At 36.9% G+C, this 21495-nt stretch overlaps 1 protein-coding gene and 1 non-coding gene across 3 annotated transcripts in view; one reads left to right on the top strand and one right to left on the bottom strand.

The window, feature by feature from the left end:
- Positions 1–21495, top strand: part of PHKA1 (phosphorylase kinase regulatory subunit alpha 1) — a 155457-nt gene that overhangs the window by 124345 nt on the left and 9617 nt on the right. Inside the window, exons 22-29 of one of the 2 annotated variants that reach the window (XM_049643980.1) lie at positions 5736–5892; positions 9496–9575; positions 10849–10927; positions 11062–11191; positions 16282–16383; positions 17288–17403; positions 17541–17579; positions 19350–19400. In XM_049643980.1, the coding sequence (XP_049499937.1) occupies positions 5736–5892; positions 9496–9575; positions 10849–10927; positions 11062–11191; positions 16282–16383; positions 17288–17403; positions 17541–17579; positions 19350–19400 (754 nt within the window). The remainder of the gene's footprint in view (positions 1–5735; positions 5893–9495; positions 9576–10848; positions 10928–11061; positions 11192–16281; positions 16384–17287; positions 17404–17540; positions 17580–19349; positions 19401–21495) is intronic. The other variant, XM_049643979.1, reaches the window with a different exon arrangement.
- On the bottom strand, positions 15268–15374 carry LOC125932521 (U6 spliceosomal RNA). Its single transcript, XR_007460664.1, has one exon. It is a non-coding gene; the product is annotated as a U6 spliceosomal RNA (small nuclear RNA).

The following is a 21495-nucleotide window of genomic DNA, read 5'->3' as shown; positions in this document are numbered from 1 at the left end:
CCTTGGTCTGTGTGACTCCCAAGCTCATGCTGCTTCCATTTGATTGTGGTGTTTAGTGAGTAAATGAAAATGACAGCTGAAAATCCCACCAACACCAAACGCATATTTTTACACATCCAACTGTTACCAAAGTAGCCCCAACATACTTTTAGCTATGTAGGGCCTGCCTGCCTTGTATACTCCTTGAAACCTACTCCATATCTGCTAACAAGAGGTAAGCCCAGGGCAATGAATAATACCCCAAACCACTGCTGATATTTAATGCTCTCTAACCTAGAGAATCCCCACAGTGCTACTGAAACACATCACTTAGACATGTAACTTCCTCTTCCTCCTGTCCTCTGGGAGTTTTCTTGCCCTCCACACCTCCTGGATGGTAGAGCTGGTGCCTTAAATAAACCTCCAGGCAGTCTCATGCTGTGAGGGACTTCCCTTATCCTACAACCCTAAGAGCCACCCCATAAATCTTGTTATGTGCTACTGACAAAAAAAAAGACATGGGGTCTTATTATTTTGATACCTTTGTTTCTTTCATTTTTCCTTTAGGGTAAGGCACTTTATTCAACAAATACCTGTTGAGTACTTATTATGTGCCAGGCACAATGCTAAATACAGCATAACGAAAAGATAGAGAAGGTAAAATGAAATAAGGGGTAAGCTTGAATGAAACCTGACGAGCCAGCTAGGTAGTTGATATGGGAAAACAAAGAGAGTTATACCTGAAAAGTTCATACTTTCCCACCAATTCAGATGATCAATGATTGGCTGCCAACTCTTTGGCTCCTAACACGAGTTTTCTTCATCTAATCCTGTATATTAACTTCACCATAACATCTGATCGAACCTACAGTCTCCCTAAAACTAGTATTCCAGGTGATGTCAAACCACTTGACTAGAGTGTGTATGATGTGCTGCATGGGTTTTAATACACTTGGAATTCTGCCCAATATCCCTTGTGGATTTAAGAGTAAAAGTTGAGGGGCACCTGGGTGACTCCGTCAGCTAAGTGTCTGACTCTTGATTTTGGCTTAGGTCATGATATCACGGTTCGTGAGTTTGAGACCTGCATCAGGCCTGTGCTGAGAGCTCTTTGCTGACAGCACAGAGCCTGCTTGAGATTCTCTCTCTTCCTCACTCTCTGCCCCTACCCTGCTCCCTCTCCCTCTCTCCCTCTGTCTGTCTCTCTCAAATAAATAAATAAACTTTAAAAAAAGTAAAAGTTGGGAGGTCAGGTTTCCTATGTGTGTTGACTAGCATTCCTTCTATGAATTGTTTATAACCTTTGTTTGTTCTCTGTTGGGTTTTTTTATATATTTCTCATTGATATTAGATGTCACTATTTTGTTAGTTACAGTTGTTGCAGATATTTTATCCAAATAATTTGCTAATTATATTCTTTTCTCTATGCAGAAGTTTAATTTTTATATCATAAAATCTGTCAGTCTTTCCTTTTTGGCTTTTGGGTTTCTTGTTATGCATCCCCTCCCAGAATTTTAAAAATATTTTAAATACCTTTAATAATTTTTTTAGATTGTATGTCTTTTTTTTTTTTCTCAACGTTTTTTTTTTTTTTTTTTTAATTTATTTTTGGGACAGAGAGAGACAGAGCATGAACGGGGGAGGGGCAGAGAGAGAGGGAGACACAGAATCGGAAACAGGCTCCAGGCTCCGAGCCATCAGCCCAGAGCCTGACGCGGGGCTCGAACTCACGGACCGCAAGATCGTGACCTGGCTGAAGTCGGACGCTTAACCGACTGCGCCACCCAGGCACCCCTAGATTGTATGTCTTTAATCTACTTAGAATATATATATATGTCTTCTTACTCAGCATATCTAATACCCAGTTCACTGTCTTTATCGGAAAGCCACTGCTCCTGGCCATGTTCATGGTATCATCCTTCTTTTAGTCACCCAGGCTTGAAATTGTGTCATCATCTTCAGCTCCTCCTCATACCCTGCCTCTCCCTGCAACATCATCACTACCATTGGGAATCATGAGCCAAATATACATCCTCTATGATCTTTCAACCTTTGTCTACCATTGCTCCCCACTCATATTGTGAATTATTTCACCAAAACAGCCTGCTACTTACCATATCCAAAACACAGCCTATACATGACTACTTTCATACCTTGGCTCATGTTTTGCCCTCTGCCTGGACTACACTCGTTTACCACACCCCATCTCTCCTCATTGGAATTCTAGCTATCCATCAAGGCCTAGTTCACCTGTCATCTCCATAAAGCTTTCTCTGACCTATGGGAATAAAAAGGATCATCCCTGATTCTGAGCTCTCAAAGCATGTATTTTAATACTATTCATTTATATATTTTGATTTTGACCATTTCAAACTTAGAGAAAAGTTGTAAGAATAGCACAAAAAAATTTCTGGATATCCTTCACCTAAATTCCTCAGGTTTACCTTGAGCTTTGATCTCAGTCTCAATCTCTCTCTTTCTTTCTGTCTCTCTCTTACTCATTCTCTGTCATCATCACCATCATCATACATACATACACACATACATACATATATCTTTATGAATCATGTGAGAGTAAGTGGCAGACATGATCCACATGATCCCTTTCTATCCTAAGTGTTTGAGTATGCATTGTGTATTTCCTAAAGACTAGGAATTCTCTTACATAAGCACAGTACAATTGCCAAAATCAGAAAATTAATGTTAAAACAATAGTATTATTGAATCTACATACCAGACTTGTCAGTTGTCCTAATAATGTCTTTATAGCAAAAGAAAATCTAAATTACACATTTCGGGGCACCTTGGTGGCTCAGTCAGTTGAGTGCCTGACTCAATTTTGATTCAGTTCATGATCCCAGGGACAAGGGATAGAGCTCTGCATTGGGCTCTGTGCTGAGCGTGAAGCCTGCTTAAGATCCTCTCTCTCTCTGTCTCTCTCTGTCTCTCTGTCTCTCTCTCCCTATATATATATATATATATATATATATATATATATATATATATATGTATGTAGTATATTTAGAGTAGTATCTTCCACATTCTGCCACTATAAAGCTTTTATGTTGCACTTTATAAATAAAAAGTATCTTGTAGAGATATATTTTGAAACTGTAAATATCCTGTTACTCTTTAGACTTTCATTCACTGGTTTTTTTAATCCATTGTTGACTCTTCCTATGGTACTTTTTATTTCATAGTTTTAAAAATATATTTAATGGGGGCTTTTGGGATGAGCACTGGGTGTTGTATGGAAACTAATTTGACAATAAATTTCATATAATTAAAATAAAATAAAATAAAATAAAATAAAATAAAATAAAATAATAATGGGGGCACCTGAGTGGTTCAGTCAGTTAAGCATCCGACTCTTGGTTTCAGCTCAGGCCATAATCTTACAGTCTGTGAGATCAAGCCCCACATCAGGCTCCACGCTGACAGCATGAAGCCTACTTGAAATTCTCTCTCTCCTGCTCTCTTTGCCCCTCCCTTGTTTGCTTGCTCTCTCTCAAAATAAATAAGCAAAACATGTGTATTTAATGTATTTATTATTTTTAATATATTTAGTATATTAAATACATCATGTTAGTATATACTTACTAAAATTTAATATACTGAATAATCCATTATCATATTTGAACTTTTTAAAGTACAAAAGGATACAGTGAAAAGATGAAAAGTCTTTTGCCCACCTCTGGTCTCTAGATACCTGGTTTATTTGTGTATCCATCTGGGGACAGTTTGTGCATATGTAGGTAAATGTTGGTAAATAAAGACATATATGTATGTAATTTTACACCTGTTTACCCAAATGGAAGCATGGCATATACACTGTTCTGTACCTTGCTTTTTTTCACTAAAACTATTTATCTTGAAAATCATTACATATATATTCCATTTATCTATGAGTGCTTAACAAATAACCCCAAAATTCGGTGGCTTAAAATAGTAAAAATAAAACATGTTTAGATTATCCGTCACAATTCTGGAGCTTGTCTAACTCAGCTAGACAGTTCTCACTTGGGATCTCATTCAGTTGTGGTCTGACAGTGTCTGGGTCTGAAGTCACCAAGAGGCTTGTCCATTTGAATATCTAGGAGTTGACACTGGTTGTTGGCTGGAACCTCGCCGGGAGCTGTCACCTGGAATGCCTACAGATGACCTCCCCCATGTCTCTCCACTTCTTCGCAGCCTGATGTCTAGGTCCCAAGATTATGTGCCCCAGAAAAGGACCAAGTAGAAGCTGCGTGAATGTTTATGACCTAGCCTCAGAAATCATACAGCATCATTTCAAATTAGTCACAAGCATGCCTGGGTTGAAGGGGAGAGAACACAGACCCAACCTCTTCATGGGAGGACTGTACAAGTCACACTGTAAGAAAAGCGTGTTAGATGGAACATTATTGGAATCACTTTGAAACATACAGCCTGCCATGATCTAGATCTACATCATACTTTCTCAGTAGTTGTGTAGCATTCCCTTGTTTGAATATACCATAATTTGTTTAACAGTCTCCTGTTGATGGACATTTGGGTTGTCTCCCATCATTCACTGTCACAAACAACGCTATAGCAAATAACCTACCTCATAGTATATATCATTTCTCATGTGTGGAGTTTATCCTACAGATATACCAGAAATGTTAAGTCAAGGAATATAGAGATTTTGAAAATTAATATGTATTTCCAAATAGCTCTCCAGAGAAATTGTCCCAATTTTACTCCCACTAGCAATATATCAGGATCACCTATTTTCCCAAACCCTCACCAATGCAGTGTTATCAAATTTGGGGATTTGGGACAACATGATAGATTAAAAAATGTTATCTTGGTGTAGTGTTAATTTTTCTTATTATGAGTGAGATCAGACACTTTATCCCATACCTAATATACATCAGTATTTGACTGTATTTTCTTTTGTGTCTTTTTTTATTATCTATTTGTTAGAGTTCTTTATATATTAGGGAAATTGGCCTATGAACTGCATATATTTTTCTGTTTGTAATTTGTCGCATCACTTTACTTATGGTGGGTTTTGCAATAAGAATTTCGTTGTTTCTATGTATATAACAGTATTTCTTTTATGGCTTCTTGTGTATGGGTTATAGTTAAAAAGTCCTCTTGCCCCCAAAGTTATAAACCAGTTCTCCCATATTTTTTCTAGTACCTTTACATTGAAATCTGATATATTTAGAAATCTGATTTACAGTGTAAGGCATGAATACAACTTCTTTTTCATATGGTTACTTCATTGTCTTAATATTGTTTAATAAATAATCTACCTTTATTGTATATCAAATTCCCAGTTTCATAGAACATTATATAGATTTTATGGTACTTCACAGTTGACTCGTGTTATAGTAATCTTTACAACAATAATGTATATGTATCCTTTCAAAATAAGCACACATCTTTTTTATCTCTTCATTAGCTCCCTAAGTGTAGCATACTTTCTGAACTTTCAATAGTTAAATTAAACCTTTGACTTCATTTTCAGCTATGTTGAAGCCTGTGAAGAGGGTAAAAGAATGCATTTTGTCAAAGCACAGCTAGAAACTAAGACTTATTATTGTCTAGGTATTTGTGTTTCAGGGCTGATCACTAATCATAGGTTTACAAGGATTCTTGGTAAATAATATTTAGTAGTTCCTAATGAGACAGAACTTACAAAAACAGACACATCTGTTGTAACACTGAAACAAATGATTGTTGCCAGCAGCTTTACTTATAATTAATGTAGGTCTCTAACATTCCAGAGGACCTGACTGGGACACTGGATTATATGATGAAGGGAGTGCGACAGTCCGAGAGCTGCTTACTGAACTGTATGGCAAAGTTGGAGAAATTCGTCACTGGGGCCTGATCCGATACATCTCTGGAATCCTAAGAAAGAAGGTGGAAGCACTCGATGAGGTACTATAAATTATTGAATTTATACCAAATCTAAATGGAGGTGCTTTGTTTTAAGCATTTCAAAAAAAGTAAATTTATTCTTTAATTTATTTATTTAAATTCAAGTTAGTTAACATATAGTGTAGTATTGGTTTCAGAAGTAGAACCCAGTGATTCATCACTTACATATGACACCAGTGCTCACCCCAAAAAGTGCCCTCCTCAGTTCCCATCACACATTTAGTCCATCCCCTCACCCACCTCCCCTCAAGCAACCCTCAGTTTGTTCTCTGTATTTAAGAGTCTCTTATGGTTTGGCTCCCCCTTATTATCCTATTTTGCCTTCCCTTCCCCTGTGTTCATCTTTTTGTTTCTTAAATTCCACATATAAGTGAAATCATATGATATTTGTCTTTCTGACTGACTTATTTCACTTAGCATAATACATCCTACTTCCATCCATATTGTTGCCAACGTCAAGATTTCATTCTTTTTGATCACCAAGTACTATTCCATTATGTATATATACCACATGCTCTTAATCCATTCATCAGTAGATGAACATTTGGGCTCTTTCCATAATTTGGCTATTGTTGACAGCACAGCTATAAACATTGGGTGTATGTGCCCCTTCAAATCAGCATTTTTGCATCCTTTGGATAAATGCTAGTAGTGCAATTGCTCTGTCATAAGGTAGTTCTATGTATAATTTTTTGAGGAACCTCCATACTGTTCTTCAGGGTGGCTGTACCAGTTTGCATTCCCACCAGGAATGCAAAGCATTCCCGTTGCCTTGCATCCTCGCCAGCATCTGTTGTGTCCTGAGTTATTAATTTCACCCACCCTGACAGGTGTGAGGTGGTATCTCATTGTGGTTTTGATTTGTATTTCCCCGAAGGTGAGTGATATTGAGCATCTTTCCATGTGTCTGTTAGCCATCTGGATGTCTTGTTTTGAGAAGTGTCCATTCATGTCTTCTGCCCATTTCTTTATGGGATTATTTGTTTTTTCGGTATTGAGTTTGATAAGTTTTTTATAGATTTTAGATACTAACCCTTTATCAGATATGTCATTTTCAAATATCTTCTCCCATTCTGATGGTGCCTTTTGGTTTTGTTGATTGTTTCCTTCACTGTGCAGACGCTTTTTATCATGGTGAGGTCCCAATAGTTCATGTTTGCTTTTGTTTCCCTTGCCTCCAGAGACATGTCTAATAAAAAGTTGCTGCAGCCAAGGTCAAAGAGGTTGCTACCTGTTTTCTTCTGTAGGATTTTCATGGTTTCCTGTCTCATATTTAGGTCTTTAATCTATTTTGATTTTTTTTTAATTTTTTTTAATTTTATTTTTTATTTGTTAAAATTTACATCCAAATTATTTAGCATATAGTGAAACAATGATTTCAGGAGTAGATTCCTTAATGACCCTTACCCTTTTAGCCCATCCCCCCTCCCACAATCCCTCCAGCAACCCTCAGTTTGTTCTCCATATTTATGAGTCTCTTCTGTTTTGTCCCCCTCCCTGTTTTTATATTATTTTTGTTTCCCTTCCCTTATGTTCATCTGTTTTGTCTCTTAAAGTCCTCATATGAGTAAAGTCATATGATTTTTGTCTTTCTCTATCTGACTAATTTCACTTAGCACAGTACCCTCCAGTTCCATCCACATAGTTGCAAATGGCAAGATTTCATTCTTTTTGATTGCAGAGTAATAATCCATTGTATATATACACCACATTTTCTTTATCCATTCATCTATCGATGGACATTTGGGCTCTTTCCATACTTTGGCTATTGTTGATAGTGCTGCTATAAACATGGGGGTGCATGTGTCCCTTTGAAATAGCACACCTGTATCCCATGGATAAATGCCTAGTAGTGCAATTGCTGGGTCATAGGGTAGTTCTATTTTTAGTTTTTTGAGGGACCTCCATACTGTTTTCCAGAGTGGCTGCACCAACTTGCATTCCCACCAACAATGCAAAAGAGATCCTCTTTCTCCGCATTCTCACCACCATCTGTTGTTGCTTGAGTTGTTAATGTTAGCCATTCTGACAGGTGTAAGGTGGTATCTCATTTTGGTTTTGATTTGTATTTCCCTGATGATGAGTGATGGTGAGCATTTTTTCATGTGTCAATTGGCCATCTTGATGTCTTCTTTGGAGAAGTGTCTATTCATGTCTTTTGCCCATTTCTTCACTGGATTATTTGTGTTTTGGGTGTTGAGTTTGGTAAGTTCTTTATAGATTTTGGATACTAACCCTTTATCTGATATGTCATTTGCAAATATGTTCTCCCATTCTGTCAGTTGCCTTTTAGTTTTGCTGATTGTTTCCTTTGCTGTGCAGAAGCTTTTTATTTTGATGAGGTCCCAGTAGTTCATTTTTGCTTTTGTTTCCCTTGCCTCCGGAGACCTGTTGAGTAAGAAGTTGCTGCGGGCAAGATCAAAGAGGTTTTTGCCTGCTTTCTCCTCGAGGATTTTGATGGCTTCCTATCTTACATTGAGATCTTTCAACCATTTTGAGTTTATTTTTGTGTATGGTTGTAAGAAAGTGGTCCAGGTTAATTCTTCTGCATGTCACGATCCAGTTCTCCTGGAAATGTTTGCTGAAGAGACTTTTTTCCATTGGATACTCTTTCTTGCTTCATTGAATATTAATTGGCCATATATTTTTAGGTCCATTACCAGGTTCTCTATTCTGTTCCATTGATCTATGTGTCTGTTTTTGTGCCAGTACCACACTGTCTTGATGATTACAGCTTTGTAATACAGCTTGAAGTCCAGAATTGTGATGCATCCAGATTTGGTTTTCTTTTTCAACATTTCTTTGGCTATTCAGGGTCTTTAATGGTCCCATACAAATTTTAGGATTGATTGTTCTAGCTCTGTGAAGAATGCTGGTGTTATTTTGATAGGGATTGCATTGAATGTGTAGATTGCTTTGGGTAGTATCGACATTTTAACAATATTTGTTCTTCCAATCCATAAGCATGGAATGTTTTTCCATTTCTTTGTGTCTTCTAATATTCTTTTCAGAAGCTTTCTATAGCTTTCAGTGCACAGATCTTTTACCTCTTTAGTTAGGTTTATTGCTAGGTATCTTATGGTAGGTGCAGTTGTAAGTGGGATCGATTCCTTGATTTCTCTTTCTGCTGCTTCATTATTGGTATATAGAAATGCAACCAATTTCTGTACATTGATTTTATATCTTGTTACTTTGTTAAATGGAGGTCCTTTTTTTTAATTGGTTTCCATAATGGATTTTTAAGGCAACCACAGCATCTTAATCATTTGAGATGTTGTCTTCCTCACATAAAGTTCCTGATACTCAATTAGCTTTTCGCTTGTGAATGTCAAATATAAGATGTTATAAACTATAAGAATTCTACATCTTAAGAATGAATTTACAGTAGACTAAAAATTCCTACCTCTTAGGAGATAAAAATCCTTCATTGTTTCTTCCTAAAAAAATCTCTCTTTTGCTATTTTCATGGGATTTCCTGAGAAAGAGGGTTTGGCGTATCAATAAATTAAGAGGAAACAAAGGTTTGTAGGCTGAAAAAAGTAATTGTCTTGGAAATCTGGCATGTTATGGGAGGGATAATGCTGTTATGCCATCTCTTCTTAGGCCTGCACAGACCTTCTCTCCCACCAGAAACATTTGACAGTGGGACTCCCTCCAGAACCTCGAGAGAAGACCATCTCTGCGTGAGTATGGTTTTTGGTTGGGTTTGCTCAAGCTTCTCTGAGCCTTTAAGGAGCTGTGTGGACTGACCACAATTCTCTTGCCCTAATCTATCAGTTGATAATAATGTCCTACATGTGTGGGCTTCTTTCAGAGACACTTGGCATGAGAATGTTGATAATGACAGAACATGAGTAAATGAAAGAGAAAATTCACAGGAAGTAGTACTCAAATGTAATTTGCTTTTTAGGGTTTTTTGTTGGTAGTGGTGGTGGTGGTGATGGTTTTTGTTTTTGTGCTTGTTTTTTACTTATTGTCTTTCCCAAACCTCACATTGGAAAACAGTCTGAAATAGGACAGGCAACTACAATGAGCACCCACAAAAAATCAGCTGTACTCTAGACTTTCTTCCAGGCCTCTCTCTTTGGCATGTAGATAGCTATTTTCTCCCTATATCTCTTCACATTTCTTCCCTCTATGTATATTTTTGTGTCCAAATTTCCCAAATTTTCATATAAGGATACTAGTGATACTGGATGAAGGCCCACCCAATGACCTCACTCTAACTTAATTACCTCTGGAAAGACCTCATCTCCAAATAAGGTCACACTCTGAGGTACTAGGGGTTAGGATTTCAACATATGAACTTTGACAGGACACAATTCAACCCATAATACCTTACTCTCAGCAAACAGAGGGTTTTTTTAATCACAAATCTGATCAATTTTTGACTACTGTGACAATCCAAAAGAAGATGGCATGGTCCATATCCCATTCCCCCAGAGTACTTAAATATCAACAGAAGAGTCAGAATTGTGGGAAGAGGTATGCATACATGTGTGTGTGTGTGTGTGTGTGTGTGTGTGTGTGTGTAAACTGATGAAACTAGAAAATAAGTATAACTAAGGTGTGATCATAAAGTAATGAAATGGTTTCCAAAAGGTACAGCTTAAATTTAGTTCATTACTTTCTAGCCATAATAGTTACTTGTCATATGTTAAGAATTAACCCTGAAATACTGATCTGGAAGGACCTCATCGGGTAAATTTTACATAAAATTTTGAAGGAGAAGGGCAATCCAGGTTTAAAGAGGAGAGAGGAGAGCTTTCCTGAGTTGATATAGGCCAAAGTGGTTTGGGGTGGCAATGAACTTTGAACACTAAATGAACCAGATGCTACCAGTAATGAGACATTAAAGAGGTGACTTGGACTTGGGAGGAGCTTTTTTATTTTCTCCATGTATTTAAGCTTAAATAGTCACAGAGTTTTCTCTTTCTTCACTGTCTTCTCCCTCAGACCTCTGCCCTATGAAGTGCTCACTCAGCTGATAGATGAAGCCAGTGAAGGGGACATGAGCATTTCCATTCTTACACAGGTGAGCAGAATTATGAAGTTTAGTATGGTGATTGATATTTTTGTTTTCAATTGATTTGGCAGTTTCTGAAGACTACAAAATAGGCCTTGTGAGACCTGGGCCATAATTTTTGTCTATATTCATTCCATGCATAGGAAATAATGGTGTATCTAGCCATGTATATGCGAACTCAGCCTGGCCTCTTTGCCGAAATGTTTCGACTTCGAATTGGTCTAATCATACAAGTTATGGCAACAGAACTGGCCCATTCCCTTCGATGCTCAGGTATTTGTTTTAGTAACTATTTTTGACAGAATTCACTTTTTTCGGTTTATTTTGAGAGAGAGAGAGAGACAGAGAGAGAGAGGCAGAGGCAGAATTCACTCTTGATGTAGGTCTACTGGGGCACCTGGGTGGCTCAGTTGGTTGGGCGACTGACTTCGGCTCAGGTCATGATCTTGCAGTTTGTGAGTTCAAGCCCCACATCGGGCTCTGTGCTGACAGCTCAGAGCCTGGAGCCTGCTTCGGATTCTGTGTCTCCCCCTCTCTCTGCCCCTCCCCTGCTCATGCTTTGTGTGTGTGTCTCTCTCTCAATAATAAATAAACATTTAAAAAATTTTTTTAATGTCAGTCTATTGAGTTTTGGATCAAGAGGGAAAGAAAGCTAAAACATTTTATCGGTAGCTCAGAAGCTGCATATAGCAATCTTGTTCCCATGTTAGTCAATCTGTATTTATATAAATCAAGAGACTGATAATTATGACAAATTTATGTATTAGTTCTGCAATTTCAAAATTCCACCTCTTGGGGGCTCTGCACTCCAAATTACATTCCTTCTAACTCCTAGAGTGAGCCTAAGTGTGCTTCAAATTTGAGCGTGACAGACTGGTTTTGATTCTGACTCAGGCAGTACAACTTCTCGAACCAGACTGAGTCACCACATCAGTTTGATCATAATGTTAGTATTCTGTCTAGTCAATAACAGGATTGAATAAAGGAAAGCTGTATTTCTATGAAAATTTTCTGACAGGAGTCTCTTTGAAATTAACTATAGCTGTATTTGGCAAAATAACAGTTTTAGTTAGAAGAAAACCTGGGGCCTGTAGAAGCTGTAGCACAGAATTGTATACAGTGTGAGAGAGGGAAAGGGACCCACATGGCATGACTATTTTTCCATTGATATTTGTTTGATTTCTAAGAATGATAAAATAATAGAGATAGGGACTGCATACAAAAATGAAAATAGAGTTGTAAAACTCAATGTTAGCCATTGTTTCTGTTACATTTCCCCAAAAGGCTTTTAATTGAGCTATTAATAAATAGCTAAATTTTTTTGCATGAGCCTAACCTAAATTACATAAGATAATTATATTAAAATAACCCTTTAAAGGAAAATAATGATTATTTTATACCTACCATATGCCAGAGTGTGTGCTTTTTGCTTTATATTTATATACATTATCTCATTTGATCCTTACAACAACCCTCTGCAAAAGGTATTTCTGTTCCACTTTTACCAATAAGTCATCTGAATTTCAGAGAGGTTAAATAACTTGCCTAAAGTTACACATCTAGTAAATAGTACAATTTGAGTCCAAGTCTTTCTGATTCCATATGATTTCCAATTTAGCACACTGTTATGGATTATATGTATTACATTATACACATACATATATCCTCTAGCCATGTATCAAGGGATATTTTATTAAGGTCTAATTATTTAATAATAAACCTCAAGAAGGGAAAAATCCTCAAACATTCTTCATTTTTCTTTGCCTCTTACGTATTTTTTTTCCTATGGCTTCATCAAAACCATGGCTCTTTATTTCTTACAAGGATAAAGTCAAGATCCCTGGGTGTGATATTCAAGACCCCCAACAGTCTGACCCCTACCTCCTACTTCAACAGTATTTCCCAATAATTTTATCAGTCACCATCCTTGGAGATTGATGTCTTGTCTGATTTCCAAAGCATTTATTGTCTGTACCTCTCATTTGGCACTTAATATAGTCATGTTTATTGTTGTTTATTTTGTTTACGTATGTGATCTCTCCCAAATAGTTGCTTAGCTTCTCAAGGTCAAGTGCCATGTCCTACCTGTTTGTTACTAACATTGTGTAAAGTCATGACCGACATGTAGTAAGGTCTCACTAACTGATTTTTTATCTTTTTCAAGTTTTTCTTTAAATTCCAGTTAGTTAACATATAATGTAATATTAGTTTCAGGTGTACAAGCTAGTGATTCAACACTTCTATACAACACCAGGTGCTCTTCACTACAAGTGCCCTCCTTAATGGCCATCATCCATTTAACCCATTCCCCCCACCCATCTCCCCTCCAGCAACCCTCAGTTTGTTCTCTATAGTTAAGAGTCTGTTTTCTGGTTTTCCTCTCTTGCTTCCCCTGTGTTCATCTGTTTTTTTTCTTAAGTTCCACATATGAGTGAAATCATATTGTATTTGTCTTTCTCTGACTGACTTATTTCACCTAGCATAATACACTCCAGCTCCATCCATGTCATTGCAAATGGCAAGATTCAAAGATTTCATTCTTTTCTTTGTCTGAGTAATATTCCATTGTATATATACGTCACATCTTTATCCATTCATCAGTCGGTGGACATTTGGGCTTTTTCCATAATTTGACTATTGTTGATAATGCTGCTGAAAACAATGGGGTGCATGTGCCCCTTCCAATCAGCATTTTTGTAGCCTTTAATTTTTTTTATATTTATTTATTTTTGAGACAGAAACAGAGCACGAGTTGGGGTAGGAGCAGAGCGAGAGGGAGACACAGAATCTGAAGCAGGTTCCAGGCTCCACACTGTCAGCACAGAGCCTGATGTGGGGCTCGAACCCACAAACCGTGAGATCATGACCTGAGCCAAAGTCAGATGCTTAACCGACTGAGCCACCCAGGCACCCCTGTATCCTTTAGATAAATACCTAATAGCACAATTTCTGAATCGTAGAGAATTCTTTTTTTTTTTTAATGTTTATTTAGTTTTGGGAGACAGAGAGACAGAATGGGGGAGGGGCAGAGAGAGAGAGGGAGACACAGAATCTGAAGCAGGATCCAGGCTCTGAGCTGTCAGCACAGAGCCCGATATGGGGCTTGAACCCACAAAGCGTGGGATCATGACCTGGGTTGAAGTTGGACGCTCAACCGACTGAGCCACCCAGATCCTGCAGGGAATTCTACTTTTAACTTTTTGAGGGACCTCCATACTGTTTTCCACAGTGGCTGCACCAGTTTGCATTCCCACCAAAAGTGTTAGAGGGTTCCCCTTTATCTGCATCCTCACCAACACCTGTTGTTTCCTGTGTTGTTAATTTTAACTATTCTGACTGATGTGAGGCAATATCTCATTGTAGTTTTGATTTGTATTTGTCTGATGAGGAGTGATATTGAGCCTCTTTTCATGTGTCTGTTAGCCATCTATCTGTATGTCTTCTTTGGAAAAATCTCCATTCATGTTTTCTGCCCATTTCTTAACTGGATTATTTGTTTTTTGGGTGATGAGTTTACAACTTCTTATATTTTGGATACTAACCCTTTATCAGATATGTTATTTGCAAATATCTTCTCCCATTCCATCGGTTGCCTTTTAGGTTTGTTGATTGTTTCTTTGCTGTGCAGAACATTTTCATTTGGATATAATCTCAATAGTTCATTTTTGCTTTTGTTTCCCTTGCCTCAGGAGACACAGCTAGAAGGAAGTTGCTACAGCCAGTTTCAAAGAGACTACTGCCTATACTATCTTGTAGGATTTTTATGGTTTCAGGTCTCACACTTAGGTCTTTCATCCATTTTGAATTTATTTTTGTGTCTGGTATAAGAAAGTGGTTCAGCTTCATTCTTCTGCATGTCGCTGTCCAATATTCCTAACACCATCTGTTGAAGACACTTATCTTATTCCCATTGAATATTCTTTCCTGCTTTGTCGAAGATTAGTTGACCATATAGTTGAAGGTTCATTTCTGGGTTTTCTATTCCATTCCATTGATCTATGTGCCTGTTTTTATGCCAGTATCATACTGTCTTGATTACTTCAGCTTTGTGATATACCTTGGCCCCTAGAATTGTAATGCTTTCCTTTTCTTTTTCACGATTGCTTTGGCTGTTTGGAGTCCTTGTGGCTCCATACAAATTTTAGGATTGTTTGTTCTAGATCTGTGAAAAATGCTGGTGGTATTTTGATAAGGATTGCATTGAATGTGTAGATTGCCTTGGGTAGTATAGACATTTTGACAATATTTGTTCTTCCAATCCATGAGTATGGAATGTCTTTCCATTTCTTTGTGTGCTCTTCAATTTATTTCATAAGTGTCTTATAGTTTTCAAAGTGCAATTCTTTTACCAAAATGTGGAACGCTTCACAAATTTGCATGTCATCCTTGCACGGGAGCCATACTAATCTTCTCTGTATTGTTCCAATTTTAGTATATGTGCTGTCAAAGTGAGCACTAACTGATATTGATAAAGTCCAGTCTTCTCATTATTCTTCATGATTTCATGGATTCATATCTATTCTCTTTTTAGTCTCTAGATTTCCAGACTGAGAAGTGTTTATTGTTTTAGTCCCTCTGTATGTATACATCCATTGCTTTTCTCTGACTAGCTTTCAGTTCCATATTTCTCTTTACATTCTTCCCACCTTCAAATAAAGATTCTACTAAGTTCCCTAATGGTGTGGAAGGAGGATGAAGAAGAAATCAAGAATCTGATTAGCCCATAAACTGGATAATCAGTCTTTAAATTATTAAGAATCTATTGCAGGGGCGCCTGTGTGGCTCAGTCAGTTAAGCTTCTGACTTCAGTTCAAGTCATGATCTCGCATCTGTGAGTTCAAACCCCATGTTGGTCTGTATGCTAACAGCTTGGAGCCTGGAGCCTGCTTCAGATTCTCTCTCTCTCTCTCTCTCTCTCTCTCTCTCCCTGCCCCACCCCACCTTCATGCTTGCGCTCGCTCGCGCTCTCTCTCTCTCAAAATAAATAAATAAATTTAAAAAAAAAAGAATCTATTGCAGTATGCAGGGTGCCTGGGTGGCTCAATCAGTCAAGCATCTGACTCCTGATTTCACCTCAGGTCAGGATCTCATGGTCCTGAGATCAAGCCCCTCATTGAGCTCCACACTGAGCTTGGAGCCTACTTAAAATTAAGATTCTCTTTCTCTCTCCCCCTACTCTAAAAAAGAAATCTATTGCACTATGAATACCCGGACAGTGTGGTGCTAAGAATTTATTTGTAATTCTATTTTTCCAATCAATCAAATAACTGAGAAATTCTAAGAAAGAAAGGAAATAGAGAACAAAATAGGGTGGGTATGTCAGGCAAATTGTGGTCCTCTGTACTAACATTTCTGATAACTAGCTGAGGAAGCCACAGACGGCCTGATGAATCTCAGTCCTTCAGCCATGAAGAATCTCCTGCATCACATTCTCAGTGGCAAGGAGTTCGGAGTGGAACGAAGTGGTAAGATTGAATAACCGCATTTCCATTTTAGAGTGTTAGTTTGGTCTCGTTTGACTTTAAAATGTTTTTCTCTTATCAGAGGAAACTTTCCCCCAACTAAATAGAACCCCAGTATATGAAACAGTTAAAAGCAAAGCTGTCTTCTGGAACAAGATTTGGAAACTACTGTATATGTCTCTTTTTTTCTCCTTAAATGATAAATCAACTAAGTGGATTGCCATCATCTTTTGTTTTTGCACTGTTCTATCGATTCCTTTACATTATCCTGAATTTCTACTTTAGGAAAACTGACAACCCATATCATTTGAAACTTTCTTGTATTCCATTTGGCAATAATTTAATAGCATTTGCAGTGGTGTGTCTGGGTGTATCAGATATATCAGATATATCCTTTCACCTGTGAATTCACATACATCTTAAGGTCTATTGCAAATTAATCCTCCACTTGGCACTTGGTGGTTTGGCAGTGGTGTTTGGTGCCAAGTACCTAAAACAGAGCAAATGAAAAAGGTTATCTTTCCTGCTCCACTTTTAGGCTTAGGATAAATAAACATGTAATTTCAGTTGGATGGGTCCTAGGCCTTTGAATGGTAAAAGAAAGTCATAAAGCACTGCTTCTCAAGCCTTACTGTGCATAAGGATCATGTGGGGAACTTGCAAAAGTACAGACTGATTCAGTAGGCTTGAAGTTGTACCCAAGATTCTACTAACAAGCTCCTAGGTGACGCTGATGCTGCTGGTGTATGCACCACACTTTGAATAGCAAGGTTATATAGTGGGTTATTTTCATTATTATTATTAACATAAAAGGAGGACATATATCTAAGTCTTCTAAGCATGGTGGACAAAATTATTTGAACCTGATTATCCTCTCTCTTTCTGTTTAATCTGTCATGCTATGTAGTTCGTCCCACTGATTCAAATGTCAGCCCTGCTATTTCCATCCATGAGATTGGTGCTGTCGGGGCAACCAAAACAGAACGAACTGGGATAATGCAGTTAAAAAGTGAGATAAAGCAGGTAAGACATCTTGGGATATCTCAGGAGATTAGCTGGGATATTGTCATGTTAAAGAACATTCTTTTGGAATTGATCTTTGTTGGGATTGTGTATTTTGTTTCATATCCTGTGTTTAATTGGAGCCATTTATTTTTCAGGCGGAATTTCGTAGACTATCTATCTCAACTGAGAGTCAGGTGAAACAACTAGGGATCCTTTAACATAATTTAACCTGCCTTTAGTTCTATATAACATGCATGAGCTCATGGCCTTTTTACAAGTAAGATAACAAACCACAGAGTAGCTTGATTCTCCTTTGTAGCATTCATTTTATAGATAGCTTTCCTTTTCTGGACCAAACTGTTTTGCTAATTTTAGGAGGAAAGTAATTTGTTTCTGTTAGCAAGAAATTGAAACCCTGAGTTCCTCTTATTAGAATTAACATGTAATTTTGGAATTAATTTTCTCTATGCAACTAGACTCCATTTCCTTACGTTTAAGAACAGGTACTAGAGAGAACACCAGATTGGATGAGGGCCTTTTTAAAAATCTAGTTTCTTGGGGCTCCTGGGTGGCTCAGTCACTTGAGTGTCCAACTCTTGGTTTCTGCTCAGGTCAAGGGATCAAGCCCCATGTCAGGCTCCATGCTCAGCATGGAGCCTGCTTAAGATTCTCTCTCTCCCCCTCTGCCCCTCTCTCCTGCTCACTCTCTTTCTCTCCCTCTCTCCCTAAAATTTAAAAAAAAAAATCTAGTTTCAGGTATTTCCCCCAAATTAGATTTTTATCATTGTCATGAGAGAGGTATACAAAAGGTGTTGTGGATACATAGAGGTAAAACATTGAAATCATTCGGGGAGCTGATGGGAATTATCAGACATCATACTGTAGCCTCTTACTCATTTTCCTTGCAGCTGAGAATAGATGAATTATTATGCTCTACAAAGAAATACTTAACACAAACTTCCATAGCTTTATTCAAAACTCTGGGAAATCATGTGATTTTCAGAGTCTCCAAATTGAGAAGGTACTGATTTGGTCTCCCCTAGTAGCACTTTTTATGAAAATCTTAAAACTACTCCTCCTGACTTATGGTAGCTTGCAGTACTAAAGCACATCCAGAAGAGGAGAGACAAAATGGAAATTTTTTGTTGGAGGTTTTATGGGAGTCAGAACCATTTAGGACAAGAATGAGCCAATGCTTAAAGTTTAATTTGAAGGAAACTTTTCAGATTCATATTATGCAAGGGTAAGAACTGAATGGACTAATAGGAAACTGTTAACTACTACAGGTTTTTTCACAGATAATTTGGATAACCTGAACATTTTCCTATCTGAAAGGTGAAAGAACTATGTTTCATACTGAGGAGTTAAACTGATGTTGTTGGTAAACAGTCCTTGTTTTGGCTGAGAGTGATGATTGGCTAAATATTTTTTTATAGTTGTTTATAGGCACACAGTATTACTTACAAGTTCATTATATATTTAGAACTTGAAGCCCGTGTTCCCAGCTAGATTAGTATGATATTAAGGACTTGACCTATCCAGCTATATCATTTAATTCCTTTTTACACATCCACTACCTATAGGAATTCAAGAAAGGCAAAATCATTAGGACTATAATGTCAAGGATTGAGAGACCTAAATTTTCATTACTTTCTAATTTCTAATTATTGATTTCCATCCTTACTTGCCTGTCTGGTATTTTGTATTGTTCTAAACCCTTTTCTCTACCACTCACCAATGCCCTTTTTTCTGATCATGGGAAAAAATATTTTTAAAGGCAGTTTTTCTTTACCTTTTACCATAGCTTCTGGAGTAAGGCTATTTCATCAGCTTTTTAAATAATAACATGCTGGCTAGTTACTTGAATAGTCTGTAATTTTACTCTACTAATATGTTTTTAAACACAAATAATGTTTGCCTTGCCTCATCTCTTCTAAAATCTTATTTTCTAATTTTTTTTATAGTCCAATGGTGGTCATCCCTTGGGTATAGATTTGACATCACCATCTTTTCTGGTAACTGCTGTTATATACCATTCACAAGTACTTTGAATATGCTGTTATATAAGTCATGACATATACTGACTGAAAAGAAAACCAAAATGAATCAAGAACTAAAATAACTATAAATCAACTTCATGTATGGGGGTAAAATCTTTCCATTCGTTTTCCTACAAGGGGTATCAAAGGGGGTTCAGCTCTAGCCTCTTTTCCATTTCAGAGAAAACAAAATTCAATTTAATAAGTACTTAAGTGTCTGTTTATGCATTTATTCTTTCAACTAATATAATTAATTGCATGTATACTAGGTGCCAGGCACTGTACTAGATGGTATCAGCATCCCCTGGGAGCTTCTTAGAAATGTAAAATCTTGGTCCCCACCCTAGGCCTACTGAATCAGAGAGGCTTGGGTAAGGCCCAGCAATCTGTGTTTTAATAAGCTTTCCAGGTGATTCTGATGTACTTTTAAGTTTGAAAGCCACTGGATTGGCTGTTATTCTGATTAGTAATGTACTTAGTAAATATTTATTGAGTGCCAATTTTGTACCAGGCACTGGAAATACAATAAACAACAGAACGGATATGGTCCTTGCCATCATGAAGTTTACATTTTAGGAAGACTGATTTCCGATTAGATTTCCTTGGTTTAAACCAATGTAATGGCCTCTGACTTCAGATTTCTTAAACTGAAGACATTAAGGCAACTCCAACTTTTTTGTTGTTTGTTTGTTGTTTGTTGTTTTTTGTTTTTTTGTTTTTTAAGGTTGTATTAGCTATCATGGGTCCCTTTAATTTCCATGTGAGTGTTAGGATAAACTTGTCAATTTCTGCAAAGAACCTAGTTAGGATTATGATGAAGACTATAGATAAATTTCAATCTGTAGATAAATTTAAAGGGTATTGCCACCTTAACAATGTTAAGTCTTCTGATCGATGAACATGGGATTTCTTTCCATTTATTTAGGTTTTTAATTTCTTTCAAAATGTATGGTAGTTTTCAGAGTATATGTTTTATACTTCTTTTGTTAAATTTATTCCTAAGTATTTTATTCTTTCAGATGCTATTTTAAATGAAAGTTTTTTCTTAATTTCATTTGCAGATTGTTGATTGCTAGTGTTTAGAAATTACAAGTGATTTTTATATTGATCTTATATTGTACAATTTTTATATTGATCTTATATTGTACAAATTTTATATTGATCTTATATTGTACAAATTTACAATTCCTTATATATAAGATTATGTCATTTGCAGATGTAGTTTTACTTTTTCCTTTCACTCTGGATGTCTTTTATTTCTTTTCTTGCTTAATAGCACTGACTAGAACCTCTAGTGCAATGCTGATTAGAAGTAGCAAGAGTAAAAACATCTTTGTGTTATTCTAAACTATCCTCTAAACTTAAGAGGAAAAACATTCAGTCTTTGACCATTTGTTATGATGCCAGCTGTGGGGTTTTGTAGATGTACTTTATTAGATTGATGAAGTTCCCATCTGTCTCTAGTTTGTTGAGTGTCTTTATCATGAAGGAGTGTTAGATTTTATTGAATGCTTTTTCTGCATCTATTAGGATGATGTGGTGTTTATCCTTTATTCTCCTGATGTGGTGTATTACATTAATTGATGTCTAGATGTGAAACCTTGAATTTCTGTAGTAAATTCTATTTCATCATGGTGCATAATTCTTTTCTATGTTGCTGAATTTGGTTTGCTAGTATTTTGTTGATTTTTGTATCTATATTCAGAAGGGATATTGATCTGTAGTTTTCCTGTGATGTCTTTGATTTTGGAATAAGGGTAATACTGGCCTCAAAATGAGTTGGAAAGTTCCTTCTCTTTTTTGGGGAGAGTTTGTTAGGAACTGATAATTAATCTTTAAATGTTTGATAGAATTAACCAGTGAAGCCATCTGTGCCTGAGTTTTTCTTTGTGGGAAGTTTTATAATTACTAATTTGATCTCTATTATAGATCTATTCAGACTTTCTGTTTCTTCTTGAGTCAGGTTGGATAGTTTATGTCTTTCTAGGAATTTGTCCATTTCATCTAAGTTATGTAATTTGTTGACATATGGCTGCTGATGGTACATCCTTAGAGTCCTTTTTGTTTCTTT

This window comes from Panthera uncia, chromosome X, assembly GCF_023721935.1.
Source record: "Panthera uncia isolate 11264 chromosome X, Puncia_PCG_1.0, whole genome shotgun sequence".
NCBI classification, from domain to species: domain Eukaryota; kingdom Metazoa; phylum Chordata; class Mammalia; order Carnivora; family Felidae; genus Panthera; species Panthera uncia.
This window is presented reverse-complemented; position numbering and strand designations above follow the sequence as displayed.